We start from the raw sequence: 16,227 nt of genomic DNA, 5'->3' as shown, positions 1-16,227 counted from the left end.
AATAAATAAATCTGGAATTGAAAACCAGTCTCAGTAATGGTGACAACTATCATCGATTGTCGGAAAAACCCATCTGGTTCACTAATATCCTTTAGGGAAGGAAATCTGCCGTCCTTACCTGGTCTGGCCTACATGTGACTCCCTATTCACAGCAACGTGGTTGACTCTTAACTGCCCCTCAGCAATGGCCCAGCAAGCCACTCAGGTTAGGGGCAATTAGGAATGGACAACAAATGCTGGCCTTGCCATGAAGACATTAAAAAAAAAAAAATTTTCCCATGAAAATATTTCCCATAGGGCAGCACGGTGGCACAGTGGTTAGCACTGCTGCCTCACAGCAAGGGTTTTAACAACACCAGGTTAAAGTCCAACAGGTTTATTTGGTAGCAAACACCATTAGCTTTCAGAGCGCTGCTCCTTCGTCAGATGGAGTGGAAATGTGCTCTCAAACAGGGCACAGAGACACAAAATCAAGTTACAGAATACTGATTAGAATGCGAATCCCTACAACCAACCAGATCTTAAAGATACAGACAATGTGGGTGGAGGGAGCATTAAGCACAGGTTAAAGAGATGTGTATTGTCTCCAGACAGGACAGCCTGCAAGTCCAGGAGGCAAGCTGTGGGGGTTACTGATAATGTGACATAAATCCAACATCCCGGTTTAGGCCGTCCTCATGTGTGCGGAACTTGGCTATCAGTTTCTGCTCAGCTGCTGCCTCACAGCGCCAGGGACCCGGGTTCGATTCCCGGCATGGGTCACTGTCTGTGCAGAGTCTGCACGTTCTCCCCGTGTCTGCGTGGGTTTCCTCCCACAGCCCAAAGATGTGCGGGTTAGGTGGATTGGCCATGCTAAATTGTCCCTTAGTGTCAGGGGGATTAGCAGGGTAAATATGTGGGGTTATGGGGTTGGGGCCTAGGTGGGATTGTTGTCGGTGCGGGTTCAATGGGCCGAATGGCCTCCTTCTGCACTGTAGGAATTCTATGATTCCAAAACCAGAGGCCGTAATTGAGAAGGTTTTTAACTACACACTTGCATGTCAGTGTTCATTCCCATGCTAGTGTCTGCTCCTCTCCACTGGTTGAGTTCCTAATCTTCGTCATGAAGAAAGGGTCAGCAAAGTTCTCACCCACATCTTCAATTAACAGGGTCAGAAGAAATCATGAAACATGTAGCCTACCTTCCCATTCCACCCCAAAATAAAAGCACATAATAGTTGGGTTGATGCATCCGTACCAATCATTATCGCCAGCCTGCTTCACCGCAGATGCCAGAATGTTCCATGCTCTGAATATGGTTCAAGAAGTGAGCGCAAAATCCTCAAGTGATCTCTCATCACAAGGTAAGCACACTGATTCACCCCTATCTGATTCCATCCCATTGAGAAATCCACCATATTGATGGCGGCATAGTGGTTAGCGCTGCTGCCTCACAGCTGCAGGGATGCGGGTTCGAATCCCACCTCGGGTCACGGTCTGTGTGGAGTTTGCATATTCTCCCCGGGTCTGCGTGGGTTTCCTCCGGGTGCTCAGGTTTCCTCCCACACTCCAAAGATGTGCGGGTTAGGTGGATTAGCCATGCTAAATTGCCCCTTAGTGTCCCAAGTTGTGTAGGTTAGGTGGATTGGCTATGCTAAATTGCCCCTCAGTGACCCAAGATGTGCGGGTTAGGTGGATTGGCCATGATAAATTGCCCCTTAGTGTCCCAAGTTGTGTAGGTTAGGTGGATTAGCTATGCTAAATTGCCCCTCGGTAACCCAAGATGTGCGGGTTAGGTGGATTGGCCATGATAAATTGCCCCTTAGTGTCCCAAGTTGTGTAGGTTAGGTGGATTGGCTATGCTAAATTGCCCCTCAGTGACCCAAGATGTGCGGGTTAGGTGGATTGGCCATGCTAAATTGCCCCTTAGTGTCCCAAGTTGTGTAGGTTAGGTGGATTAGCTATGCTAAATTGCCCCTCGGTAACCCAAGATGTGCGGGTTAGGTGGATTGGCCATGATAAATTGCCCCTTAGTGTCCCAAGTTGTGTAGGTTAGGTGGGTTGGCTATGCTAAATTGCCCCTCAGTGACCCAAGATGTGCGGGTTAGGTGGATTGGCCATGCTAAATTGCCCCTTAGTGCCCCAAGATGTATAAAATAGAGGAATTAGCAGGGTAAATATGTGGAGTTATGGGGATAGGGCCTGGGTAACATGCGCTGTCGTAGAGTTGGTTCAGACTCGATAAGTCGAATGGCCTCCTTTTACACTGTAGGGATTCTATGGAAGAACAGTGCCCCAATACCATGCAATAAAGTCTTGAGTGATGGATGGTTTTCACTTCTTGAACATCTATTTGAAATGTTAATCAGTCTTTTCTTAGTGGCAATATTTCTTACATTAGTTTGAACCCATGCCCTTTTACCCAACCATCAACTTGAAATACTCAACCACATTCAAAATGGTTGCCCTGTCGATGCGGCAGAGGAAAAAGGAACAGTCCGCCCACTTTGGTTAAAAATGTTAAAAATAGATCCGTATTTTTTATTTGTTAGCTTTTTCCACGGTGAAATTTCCATAATGCTCGCGTGTGTACACACATTTGGCAGATCGTAAACCAGTAAAGTTCATGATTGCGTCTGACCAGATTTTAATAGACTATCACTCGTTCAATATTCATCCTGCTGCGTGCAGAAGAGAGAAATTAACTTAGCACCGAGTTCAATACCAACGAGAAGAAAGATCACTTTCCTAAACCTCTCAAAAGCACCAAATATTGTCCCAACTACAAACCTTTCAAAAATGGAAGCCACTTGATTTATGGAAATCTCAGAGCACATCCTTTCTGCTCCAAGAAGATTAAAAAGGTCATCTAATCTAATCTAAAAATCTAATCCTATGTTTTTGTTTCTTTGAATAACCCCTGGGAATATAAGGGATTCGCGCGGTTGGCAAAACTGAGGTGTTCCTGAGAATGACTAAGGGTTTAAAACACTCTGCTTGAAGTCCTTATCCGACCCATGTTGTAGGGTTGGATATGGCGTCTCTTTACTGTTGTTGCAGGAGGGTGTGAATGTACTTTATAACCATCCTTCTCCTAATTCCATTTGGCATTGATTGAGCAATCCCACCCAACGAAGGGCTGATTGGAGAGGGGGCAAGGCTGCACAATGTGGACTGATGTCCCGCAATTAGGGCTAAGGAACACCCAGGGAAAATTTATCTCCATTTACAAAACCGTAAACCATTTCTTAATGAGCAGGAAGCCAATGGTGACGCTTCGAACAGAGGAAGGCAACCTTCCTGCCGTGGCTTGGGTCGATTAGGAAACCTACCTCGGAGTTGATCTGGGATTGCTGAAGGTGGACTCCATTTAAACGAGAACTTAATGGGCGGCACGGTGGCTAGCACTGCTGCCTCACAGTGCCAGGGACCCGGGTTCAATTCTGGCCTTGAGTGACTGACTGTCTGTGTGGAGTTTGCACGTTCTCCCCGTGTCTGCGTGGGTTTTCTCCGGGTGCTCCGGTTTCCTCCCACAGTCCGAAAGATGAGCAAGTTAGGCCATGCTAAATTATTGGCCATGCTAAATTGCCCCTTGGTGCCCAAAGGTGTGCCGGTTAGATGGATTGACCATGCTAAATTGCCCCTTGGTGCCCAAAGGTGTGCCGGTTAGATGGATTGGCCATGCTAAATTGAGCCTTAGTGTCCAAAAATGTGTAGGTTAGGGGGAGATTAGTGGGGTAAATACGTGCGGTTACGGGAATAGGGCCTGGGTGGGATGCTCTGTTGGACTGTTGATGCACACCCGATGGGCCAAATGGCCTGCTCCTGCACTGTAGGGATTCTATGATAACTTGGGCGTCATCACAGAACTGCAATAGTCAGTTTATCCTTCGCCTAGTGACGATAATATTTTATGGTATAGTTGGCTAGTAGTCCAACTACTTTGTGCATGAGGTGACTGAGAGTCCAGTCCTGGTCCGCGACAATTCTCAATTAATTTAACATCTCACAAAAAAACCCAAATACTCTTTGCTATATCAGATGGACAATAAGGACAGAGAAAGCAGAACCGGCAGCAAGACCGAGAGTGAGGAAGAAGGACATCACCACACCAGTGGGTTCGGATAATTCTTTTGGCACGACCTTTGGGCCGTAGATCATGGGCAAAGTCCCCAGGTATCCGTTGGTAAGGCCCAGAGCGGAGATGAAGATGGCAGGGTAAACATCCCAATGGAAGAAAACCATCTGCAAATGTTCTCGAGGCTGGTAATTGCAGAATATGAACAAGGGCAAGAACAAGGTCCTCAAAAGCACCAGGACGGGGAGGGCTTTACTCTTCGGCCCAGGGATCTGGATCCAGGCTGTTGTCTGTCGGCCAGTCCAGTCTGCAAAGTTGTACAGGAGGAAGCAGGTCAAGGGCACAAAGTATTTAGTGGTCCACACGCTGACTGTGTTCTTTGAGACGGACTTGATACTGGACGAGATGGAAGGGAAGATGATGATGGAGATGAAGAAGGTGTAGAAGACGCTGAAGCCCAGCCACGCTGTCTTCCTCAGGATGGGTTTCAACGGAGGGACAGTGCCCGCGTCGTTCGATGAGGAAGCATTCTCAAACGAGTCATTTAAGGAGCCAGTATCGTTGCAGAATGAACCGGCGCTTTGTATTCCCTCGTTCAAACTTTTCTGGTAGTGGCTGGAGACAAAGAGCAGTTTATAGTTGTGGTTAAGGTGGGACACGCAATTGTCAAATATGCACATTATTATCCTGTTAAATTAAAATGACGGAAAATAGTCACCACTGACGTGGGTGGCACAGTGGTTTGCACTGCTGCCTCACAGCGCCAGGGACCCGGGTTCGATTCCCGGCTTGGGTCACTGTCTGTGTGGAGTCTGCACCTTCTCCCCATGTCTGCGTGGGTTTCCTTCCACACTCCAAAGATTAGATTAGGTTGATTGGCCATGGTAAATTATCCCGTTAGTTTCAGGGGGATTAGCAGGGTCAAATACATGGGGTTATGGGGATTGGGCCTGGGTGGGATTGTGGTCGGTGCAGAGCCGATGGACTGAATGGCCTCCTTCTGCACTGTAGGAATCTATGAATCTGTGGACAAATTTGGAAGCTCTCTGCAAAGTGCTGACTTGTGATGTGATGTCATTCTCAGAATCCCTGCAGTGCAGAAAGAGGCCATTTGGCCCATTGAGTCTGCACCAAATCTCCGACAGAGTATCTTAACCTGCCCTATCTCCGTAAGCCCACACATTTATCCCACTAATCCACTCCCCCCACCTAACCTGCACTTCTTGGGATACTAAAGGGAAATTTGGCATGGCCCATCCACCCTAACCTGCACATCTTTGGATTGTGGGAGGAAATCCACACAAACACAGGGAGAATGTGCAAACTCCACAGTCACCTTACGCCGGAATTGAACTCGGGGCCCTGGCACTGTGAGGCAGCAATGCTAACCACCGTGCCACCTCACTCAATTTTGCTGAGAATTCAAGATATAGTGGGAGGGGCACATCTCCCAGTGTCCTCAACCAATCCCATCCAACAGAGCTTAACGGGCCATTGCTATTTGTGAGGTTTTGCTTTGCTGGCACAGTTGCAGCCTCTCTGTTGTACTCCAATTCATTCAACACGGGGCACTTGGCAATGGAAATACAAATCTCCTTCTTTCTGATAGTTCTTGCAGGCACCAAGTGCTTAGAATGCAAACTGGTTCATCTACATTCCAAAACAGATGCTTATTGAACTGTTGTAGGTTGACCAAATAACAAAAAAGTACAAGAATCTCTGGAATGTTTTATTGAATCAAGTCTGATCAGCTAATATAATGTCACTTGTTCCAGGGATGGCGGGACTGTCTAATGAGGAGGGGTTGGGTAAACTGGGCCTGTATTCTCTTATAGTTCAGAAGACTGAGAGGTGATCTAATTGAAACCTTCAAAATACACGGCATGATGACGCAGTGGTTAGCACTGCTGTCTCACAGCGCCAGGGACCCAGGTTCGATTCCCGGCTTGGGTCACTGTCTGTGTGGAGTTTGCACGTTCTCCCCGTGTCTGCGTGGGTTTCCTCCGGGTTCTCCGGTTTCCTCCTACACTCCAAAGATGTGCGAGTTAGGTTGATTGGCCATGCTAAATTGCCCCTTAGTGTCAGGGGGTTAGTAGGGAAAATAAGTAAGGTTATGGGAATAGGGCCTGGGTGGGATTGTGGTCGGTGCAGACTCGATGGGCTGAATGGCCTCCTCCTGCACTGTAGGGATTCTATGATAAAGGAGTAGACGGGGTAGATGCGGGTAAGATGTTTCCTCTTGGTTGGAGAGTCTTGTACTTGGGGGCACAATTTCAAAATAAGAGGGAGAAGCCACTTGGGATCAAGATGAAATGAAATATTTTCATTGGGTTGTGAGCCTTTGGAGATCTCTGACCCAGAGGGTTGTGGAAGCTCAGCCATTGGGTATGTTTAAAGCAGAGATTGATAGATTTCTAAATACTAATGACATAATGGGTGGCACGGTGGCACAGTGGTTAGCACTGCTGCCTCACAGCACCAGGGACCCAGGTTCAATTCCGGCCTTGGGTCCCTGTCTGTGCAGGCTTTGCACCTTCTCCTCGTGTCTGCATGGATTTCCTCCGGGTGCTCCAGTTTCTCTCTCAGTCCAAAAATGTGTGGATTAGGGGGATTGGCCATGCTAAATTGCCCCTTGGTATCCCAAGATGTCTAGGCTCGGAGACAGTAAAAAGTCTCACAACACCAGGTTAAAGTCCAGCAGTTTTATTTGGTAGCACGAGCTTTCAGAGCACTGCCCCTTCATCAGGTGAGTCAGATGAAGGGGTAGCGCTCCATAAGCTCGTGCTACCAAATAAACATGTTGGACTTTAACCTAGTGTTGTGAGACCTCTTACAGTGTCTACCCCAGTCCAATGCCGGCATCTCCACATCATAGGTTCGGAGAAGTAGCGGGGTAAATGCATAGGGTTAAGGGCAGGAGATGGGCCTGGGTAAGTCAGAGAGTTGGTGCAGACTTGGTGGGCCAAGTGGCCTCCCTCTGCGTTGTGAATATTCTGTAACGGGATAGAGGATATTGTGGGAAAAAGGCATTGAAGTGGATGGATTGGCCAAGATTGTACTGAGTGGCAGAGCAGGATCGATGGGTTGAATGGCCTACTCCTGCTTAGTCATAGAGTCATAGAGGTTTACAGCATGGAAACATGCCCTTTGGCCCAGCTTGTCCATGTTGTCCAGTTTTTAACCACTAAGCTAGTCCCAACTACTGCCCCTGGCATCTACACTACTTCTACGTTCCTAGTAGTTAACAAGTGTACAAGGGAGGGTTAGCTACACAGTGGTTATAACCTATTCCCTACGGACTGCATGTCTCATGGGACTGATTTTTGGAATGTCCCGATCTGTGCAGGTCCATAAACATGAAACCACCTTGAACTGATGAGGAAATGAGAATGTGCAGTCAGCAACATTTATCTGGGAAATCTCAGCAGGTCTGGCAGCGTCTGTAAGGAGAGAAAAGAGCTGACGTTTCGAGTCCAGGTGACCCTTTGTCAAAGCTAAAAGGCACAGAAAGTGGGAGATATTTGCACTAAATTCATACTAAATAATACTAGTATAAATATCTCCCACTTTCTATGCCTTTAGCTTTGACAAAGGGTCATCTGGACTCGAAACGTCAGCTCTTTTCTCTCCTTACAGATACCGCCAGACCTGCTGAGATTTTCCAGCGTTTTCCCTTTTGGTTTCAGATTCCAGCATCCGTAGCAATTCGCTTTTATCCGACATTTATCTAGGATCCTGGCCAAAGCTTGTTACTGAGTTGGGGGAAGTTTCGCTCTGCACCTCAGCACAACTAACTTGCGTGACACAGAAGTAGGAAAGTATTCCTTCTGGCATGTTTTTGTTTTAACCATCCCTCATCAGAGCCAGGACAAAAGAATTTAGCCGAGTAACATCTGTAATTAGCCCAGTCGCTCACATGAAAGGGAAGTGTCCGAATTGATCAACAAGCAAGAAAGTAACAGAGCAAGAATGTTTTCTTTTCTATTAGTCTCATTCATCCCTTGTGACAACAATTCAACTGTTGATAGGATTGTAACTAATGCTGATTAGCGATTTGCAGGCACTGCCTACATTTTAATTATGCTGGAGGACAGAAAACAATCAGTGAGGATTATTGCTGCAAATAATTGCAATGTCTCTCCACTTCTCTCTCTCTGCACCAGTGTGATATTTCCCAATCACTTCAATGGTGCTTCCCTGGCCGATTGTATTCCTGGTCACCTTTGTGCTGTAGATTTGTACGCACTTGAAATTGAGTTACCGCTGCACCCTCCTACCGATTTTCCCCCTGCCCAACTCCCCCAGCACCGCAACTCTGGAGTCCATGCCCGTAAGGAATTCTGCTGCACCCACAAAGAACGAGCTTTCTTCCTGTCAAACCGAGTCCGATTCAATCCCAGATTCACAGGAGCCCAAACTTGTTAACCTGCAATGTTTTTAACCCAGAAAGACAGTGGGTGAAATTTTCCCGTCTCACCCACCACGGGAATCGTAGCGGGCGGGACACGGGCCATAAATTAAAGTTTATTTATTCGTCACAAGTAGGCTTACATTAACTCTGCAACAAAGTAACTGTGAAAATCCCCTAGTCACCACACTCTGTTCGGGTACACTGAGGGAGAATTTAGCATGGCCAATGCACCCTAACCAGCACATCTTTTGGATTGTGGGAGGAAACCCACGCAGACACGGGGAGAATGTGCAGACTCCGCACAGACAGTGACCCAAGCCGGGAATTGAACCCACGTCCCTGGTGCTGTGAGGCAGCAGTGCAAACCACTGTGCCACCGTGTCACCACACCCCATGCAAAGGTCTGTTGACCTCAGGTGGGATTTCCTGGCTTTGGGGCAATCGAGGCCAGAAGATCCCACCCAATATTTTGAAAATATTTCAGACTTGTATTCATGCACAGCCAATTATATATTAATAATTTACTTTTCCATTCTTTCTTGGGATGTGGGCATCGCTGGCTGGGCAAGCATTTATTGCCCATCCCTAATTTATAGAATCCCTACAGCACAGGAGGCCATTTGGCCCATCGAGACTGTAAAGCAACAGTTTCACCGAAGCACTATCTAAGCAACCCCACAGATCTACCCTGCTAATCCCCCTGACACTATGGGGGAATTTATCATGGCCAATCCACCTAACTCGCACATCTTTGAATGTGGGAGGAAACCGGAGCACCCGGAGGAAACCCACGCAGACACGGGGGAGAACGTGCAAACTCCACACAGACAGTGACCCGAGGCCGGAATTGAACCCAGGTCCCTGGCGCTGTGAGGCAACAGTGCGAACCACTGTGCCACCGTGTCAACCTTGAGAAGGTGGTGGTGAGCTTCCTTCTTGAACCGCTGCAGTCCATGCGGTGTAGATACACCCACAGTGCTGTTAGGGAGTGAGTTCCAGGCTTTTGACCCAGTGGCAATGAAGGAACAGTGATATATTTCCAAGTCAGGATGGTGAGTGACTTGGGGGGGGTGGATCGTGCAGGTGGTGGCGCTCCCAGGCATTCACATTGGAATTATTGCAATATCAGTTGTCAAAGAAATGACGGAGAGATTTCAAGGCTGGAATTTTACCGCCTCGCCCACTCGAGGCTCTGAAGATCACGTCCGAAGCCAACGGAGAATGCCGTTTTGCATTGCTTCACTCGCTCCGCGGGCATGCCGGTAAAACCAGGGCCCAAGTGCCAGACGGGAATAGGGCATGGCTGGGATTGTGTGGTTGGTGCAGACACGATGGGCTGAATGGCCTCCTTCTGCACCGTCGGGATTCTCAGAAAGACGATGAAGGAACATCTTACCTGGAATACGGGAGGCAGGGCAAAATCAAATAGAGGACAATACAGATGACGAGGAAAATGTCAGCGGTTATAAAATAAGCCAGTGCACTGTCTGAAATGGAACTGGCGGTAGCGAGGTCCACTACTGAAGCCACAGCACTAAACATCCCTCCCATGGCCTGACCTGTAGAAGAAGCAAGAAAAGTAATCAGTCACCGAGAACGGAGCGTTTATCTTTCCAAATGTAGACGCAAATCTTCAGCTTTCAAGCGGAGGAACCAGGAGCCTGTAAACCATTGGGTTTCCCGTCATTCGATCATTCCGTCTGTTCTGACAGAGGAGTCACTTCAGGGAGGAGGGACGATAGTGACGCGATTGGATTGGAAAAGCTGGGCTTGCTCTCTTTAAGAGTAGAGAGCGGCAAGATGAGTTATGACAGAAGTGTGCAAAGTTCTGAGCATTCAGAAGGAGCAGATGGAGAGAAACAGTGGTTGAACAGTCGGTAACCAGAGGACAAAGATTTCAGGTGATGGGCAAAGGAACCAGAGGCGACTCGAGGGAAACTCGAGGAATACAGATTCAATGTTAGCCTTCAAGAGGGAATTGGATGAAGGGGAAATAAAATTTGCAGAGATAAGGGGAGAGAGTGGGGGTGTGGGACTAACTGGATTGCCCTTTGAAAGTGCTGGCATAGACTCGATGGGCTGAATGGCCTGCTGTGCTGTACAGATCCACAATTCCAGGACATTTCCACTCCTGTGGGGCCAAATAGATTAGAAAGTCACTAATGAATCCAATAGAGAATTGTGGAGTAATTTCTTCACTCAAGAGATGGTGGAATTTGCACTGAGGCTAATGGCAGTGAATGAGGTGCTAGATAAAGACATGAACCAAGAGCAGAAAGATGTATTGATGGAGTGCGATGAGGAGGAATGGGAGGAGAGTTCTGGGGAGGAGTACAATTAGCTGGCATTGCCCAGCTAGGCTTTGAATGGCTTGATCCTGGCATTGCCCAGTTGGGCTGAATGGCCTGATCCTGGTGCTGCAACCTACCTGAGATTAAAGCTTGTGAATTCCTCATGGGGAACCTTCCGACCTCTCCGAAAATGCTGCCCAAAAGCATATTGGATGCTCCACTAACGATGACCACACAGGCCATGGTCAGACCAAAGAAGCCGTATGTCCACGAGGATGTGTCCACTTTCACCAGAATGGTGGTCACGCAAAATATAATGAGCATGACGAACAGGGAAGAGAGCACCCGGACTTTAGCAGAGATCCTAAAAGAGAAAGAGCAAATGTCCAGAAACAGTACTGAAACGTTCCAATCCAAACCTCCACACAGGGCAATGCAGGGTGTGAGCTATCATAATACCATCTTAAGGGGGGTCTGGTTACACAGGTCTCTGAAGATGGCCAGGCACATTGAGAAAGCTGCTGAAAGGGAATCCTTACTCTCACTCAGAGAGGAATGGGGTGCAAAAGCAAGTAGGCTAAGCCAAAGCTGGTTAGATCATAAGATAGAGGAGCATTCGGCACATCGAGTCTGCTCCACCATTCAATCATGGTTGATAAGTTTCTCAATCCCAGTCTCCCGCTTTTTCCCCTTAACCTTTGATCCCCTTACCAATCAAGAACCTATCAATCTCTATCTTAAATACACTCAATGACCTCCTCTGTGGCAATGAGTTCTATAGACTCTCCACCCTCTGGCTGAAGAAATTCCTCCTCATCTCGGTTCTAAAGGTTCATCCCTTTATTCTGAGGCCGTGCCCTCAGGTCCTAGTCTCTGCGACTAATTGGAAACATCTTCCCCATGTCCACTCTATCCAGGCCTTTCAGTATTCTGTAAGTTTCCATGAGATCCCTCCCCTCATCCTTCTAAACTCCATCGAGTACAGATCCAGAATCCTCAAACTCTCCTCGTACATCAAGATTTTCATCCCTGGGATCATTAATCCTCAGCTGCAGTATTGTATCTGATCCTGGAAGAAGGAGGTGGTCTAAGGGAGGGTGGGAAAGGAGGGTTACAAGAAAAGTAGAAGGGGTGCGGGACCCCAATTATGTGGAGGGATTGAAGCTGTGTGGGGTGGTTGATCAAGTTGTTCAATGCCATGAACGGTTTAGATAAGAGGAAACAAGCAGAATTGGTTTCCAGTGGTGGGGGTGGAGAATCAAAGGGCACAGATGCAAGGTGATTCACATAAGAATTAATAAATAGAAGCGGCGAGTTGAAATGTGGAGCACAGCGGCTGAAAGATTGTTGGAAGCAGATTCAATAGTCACTTTCGAAAAGGAATCAATCCCAAAGGGGAAAACATTGCAAGACTCTGCGGCGAGAGCACGGAAATGGGATCAATTGGACAGCTGTACCAAGGAGCTAGCAGGGGCACAATGGACTGAATGAACTCCTTCTCTGCTCTGTGTTTCTGTGATGGTATAACGCTGTGTAAAACCCATGCACACGTAACCATGCCCTTCAGCGAAATAAAATCAGTTCAAATTAGAAGGTGCGGTTGTCAACATTATATAGCGGTCAATATTGGGCAGCACGGTGGCACAGTGGTGAGCACTGCAGCCTCACAGTGCCATGGACCTGGGTTCGATTCCTGGTTTGGGTTTGAAGTTTATTTATGATTGCCACAAGTAGGCTCACATTAACACTGCAATGAAGTTACTGTGAAAATCCCCAAGTCGCCACACTCCGGCGCCTGTTCAGGTACACTGAGGGAGAATTTAGCACGGCCAATGCACCCTAGCCAGCATGTCTTTGAGTGTGGGAGGAAACTGGAGCACCCGGAGGAAACCCACGCAGACACAGGGAGAACGTGCAGACTCCGCACAGACAGTGACCTGAGGCTGGGAATCGAACCCGGGTCCCTGGAACTGTGAGGTAGCAGTGCTCACCACTGTGCCACCGTGCTGCCCAATATTGACCGCTATATAATGTTGACAACAGTCACTGTCTGTGCGGAGTCTGCACATTCTCCCCGTGTCTGCGTGGGTTTCCTCTGGGTGCCGACTTGCTAGGCCATTTCAGGGGGCAGTTGAGAGTTAATCACATTGCTGTGGCTCTGGAGTCACATGTAGGCCAGACCGGGTAAGGACGGCAGATTTCCTTCCCTAAAGGACATTAGTGTGACGAAAGTCAGTCTTTCTTACTATGCAGCACTTTGTTGAGACGAGTTAAACAGGAAGCAGGAAGAGTCCGACCCTGTCACCCATACTTACTTGTTCACCAGGAGATAGTTCACCACCAGGCACAGCAGCGAGGGCACGGTTGATGCAAACGAAAGATAACTCTCAAAATAATTCTAGAAAATAAATCAGAACAATTGTAAGCTTCACCAGTTTGTGGTACGCTGGATTAAACTGCTCTCTCTATATTACAGAAATGATACTGAGGTGAAAAAAGACAACCCCAGACCTGAAGAGATTCTAACCATCAGGAAAGGCTGGACAGGTTTCTCCAGGAGAGGGTGACCTGATAGATCCATCATGCAAACCAGCCTCCCATCCATTGACTCTGTCTACACTTCCCGCTGCCTCGGCAAAGCAGCCAGCATAATCAAGGACCCCACGCACCCCGGACATTCTCTCTTCCACCTTCTTCCGTCGGGATAAAGATACAAAAGTCTGAGGTCACGTACCAACCGACTCAAGAACAGCTTCTTCCCTGCTGCTGTCAGACTTTTGAATGGACCTACCTTGCATTAATTTGATCTTTCGCTGCACCCTAGCTATGGCTGTGGCACTACATTCTGCACCCTCTCGTTTCCTTCTCTATGAATGGTATGCTTTGTCTGTATAGCACGCAAGAAACAATACTTTTCACTGTATGCTAATACATGGGGTGGCACGGTGACACAGTGGTTAGCACTGCTGCCTCACAGCACCAGGGACCCACATTTGATTCCCGGCTTGGGTCACTGCCTGTGCGGAGTTTGTACGTTCTCCCCGTGTCTGCGTGGGTTTCCTCCAGGTGCTCCGGTTGCCTCCCACATTCTGAAAGACGTGCTGGTTAGGGTGCATTGACCCGAACAGGCACCGGAGTGTGGCAACTAGAGGAATTTCACAGTAATTTCATGCAGTGTTAATGTAAGCCTTACTTGTGACTAATAAATAAACTTTAAAATGTGACAATAATAAATCAAATCAAAGACGTCTCAGATGTTATGACACAGTCTGATGGGCTGGATGGAGTCAGGTTGTTTCCACCTCGTTGGTGGGCCTAATCTGGGAGCCATAATTATCCGGAAGCGGTATGTTCTAGTTCACTCAGGGAGTCCGAGTTGCTGTGGCAACGAACACGTTTACAGGCTTGCTGTTGTCTGTATATCTGGATGGTGATGGTGGAGGCCTGAATGTTCTTCCCATCACATGGTTGATCAGGAATCCTTCCTGCTCTTACCACCGACCAGTGGGCTAGTGTGGGAAGGATTCACAGGTTGATTATCAATCTCTGTGGTGGCATTGTAAACGCACTTTCCCTGGCCATCAAACCAGGGCATCCCATCGAGTGGGACTTGAACCCGGAATTTCTGGCTCAGAGGCAGGGACACTAACCATTGTGCCACAAGACCGCTGTAAATATAAGAAAGTCACCAGCAAATGATTCAGGAGAAAGGGAGTGGTGAGGACTTGGAAACTGCTACCACAATGAGTGGCTGAGGCGAATAGTATAGATACATTTAACGGGAAACTAGAAAAATACGTGGGTGAGAAAAGAAATGAAGATTATGCTGAGGTGGAGAGGAAGTGGGGTTGGAAATAGAGGCAGCCGCATTGTTTCTGGATGACTTGTTTGTGTGTGGTAAAAGCCTGTGAAACTGCTGGTAGAACTGAGGTTTTGAAAAGCATTCTTTCTGGTTGTATCACAGCTTGGTATGGGCTCCTGCTCTGTCCAAGACCACAAGGAACTACAAAGAGTCGTGAATGTAGCCCAATCCATCACGCAAACCAGCCTCCCATCCATTGACTCTGTCTACACTTCCCACTGCCTCGGCAAAGCAGCCAGCGTAATCAAGGACCCCACGCACCCCGGACATTCTCTCTTCCACCTTCTTCCGTCGGGAAAAAGATACAAAAGTCTGAGGTCACGTACCAACCGACTCAAGAACAGCTTCTCCCCTGCTGCTGTCAGACTCTTGAATGGACTTACCTTGCATTAAGTTGATCTTTCTCTACACCCTAGCTATGACTATAACACTACATTCTGCACTCTCTCCTTTCCTTCTCTATGAACGGTATGCTTTGTCTGTATAGCGCACAAGAAACAATACTTTTCACTGTATGTTAATACATGTGACAATAATAAATCAAATCAAATCAAAGAACAGAGAAAATAAAATGCATTGATTGACATGCGGGAGGAGAGGGCATTGTTGGACAGAAGCTTTGTGACAATGATCCTCACCATGCCAATTTCTTGGTAAGATTTTGAGTAGAATTTGGTGGGTTTGCCTTCAACGGGTGATTTTGTTTTTGTTAGTCCTGGGAGGCTGTATCGGTTACCCACCGCCCCTTGCCGAGAAAGTGGAGCAAGTGAATGGCCACTTCCACCTGACATGTGACAGACAGATTAATTTAAAAGGAAGATGCTACTCTAACCTAATGAACAAGTTGGGATTTTATGGCAATCTTGTATCTCTCAAAGTGCGTTTGTCAGATTGAGTTTGTTAACTTGCCAGGGTGGGGTTTTTCTCCTTAATCGTTCATGGGATGTGGGTGTCGCTGGCTAGGCCAGCATTTACTGCCAAGCTCTCATTACCATCGAGAAGGTGATGTGAGTCACCATCTTGAACCGTACAGTAACAAGTCTCACAACACCAGGCTAAAATCCAACAGGTTTATTTGGTAGCACGAGCTTTTGGAGCACTGCTCCTTCATCAGGTGGGTCTACCAAATAAACCTGTTGAACTTTAACCTGGTGTTGTAAGACTTCTTACTGTGCCCACCCCAGTCCAACCCAGCATCTCCACATCATGGTAATCCATGTAGCATAGATACACGCACAATGTTGTTAGTGTTGTCCAGGATTTTGACTCTCTATTGTGGGACCAGCGATACATTTCGAAGCATTCATGAATATTTCTAAGTCAGAATGGTGTGCAAGATGGAGTAGGACTTTCTCCTGGGTTAACAACTCACTATTGGTGATCTAAACTCACACAAGGTGGGTAGCGAATCCAGTACTATAACTTCTACACTACTTAACATTACAGTTCAAAACTGTATCATCCATTTTGGTAGGAATAACAGAAAAATTGACTATTATTTAAATGGTAAAAAATTGCAGCATGCTGCTGTGCAGAGGGACCTGGGTGTCCTTGTGCAAGAATCACAAGGAGTTGGTTTGCAGGTGAAGCAGGTAACTAAGAGGGC

The 16,227-nt window shown here is 47.5% G+C and overlaps 1 protein-coding gene across 2 annotated transcripts in view; it reads right to left on the bottom strand.

Moving 5' to 3' along the window:
• Positions 1 to 362: 362 nt before the first annotated feature.
• Positions 363 to 16,227, bottom strand: part of slc29a3 (solute carrier family 29 member 3) — a 42,805-nt gene continuing 26,940 nt past the window's right edge. The window contains exons 3-6 of one of the 2 annotated variants that reach the window (XM_078199373.1): positions 13,075 to 13,157; positions 10,897 to 11,123; positions 9,865 to 10,027; positions 363 to 4,672 (exon numbers count right to left, since the gene is read on the bottom strand). In XM_078199373.1, coding sequence (XP_078055499.1) covers positions 4,012 to 4,672; positions 9,865 to 10,027; positions 10,897 to 11,123; positions 13,075 to 13,157 — 1,134 coding nt within the window. In that variant the 3' untranslated portion in view covers positions 363 to 4,011. The remainder of the gene's footprint in view (positions 4,673 to 9,864; positions 10,028 to 10,896; positions 11,124 to 13,074; positions 13,158 to 16,227) is intronic. The other variant, XM_078199374.1, reaches the window with a different exon arrangement.

This window comes from Mustelus asterias, chromosome 28, assembly GCF_964213995.1.
Source record: "Mustelus asterias chromosome 28, sMusAst1.hap1.1, whole genome shotgun sequence".
Taxonomy (NCBI): domain Eukaryota; kingdom Metazoa; phylum Chordata; class Chondrichthyes; order Carcharhiniformes; family Triakidae; genus Mustelus; species Mustelus asterias.
Note: the sequence above shows the minus strand (reverse complement) of the source record. Positions and strands in the feature narration are given on the sequence as shown.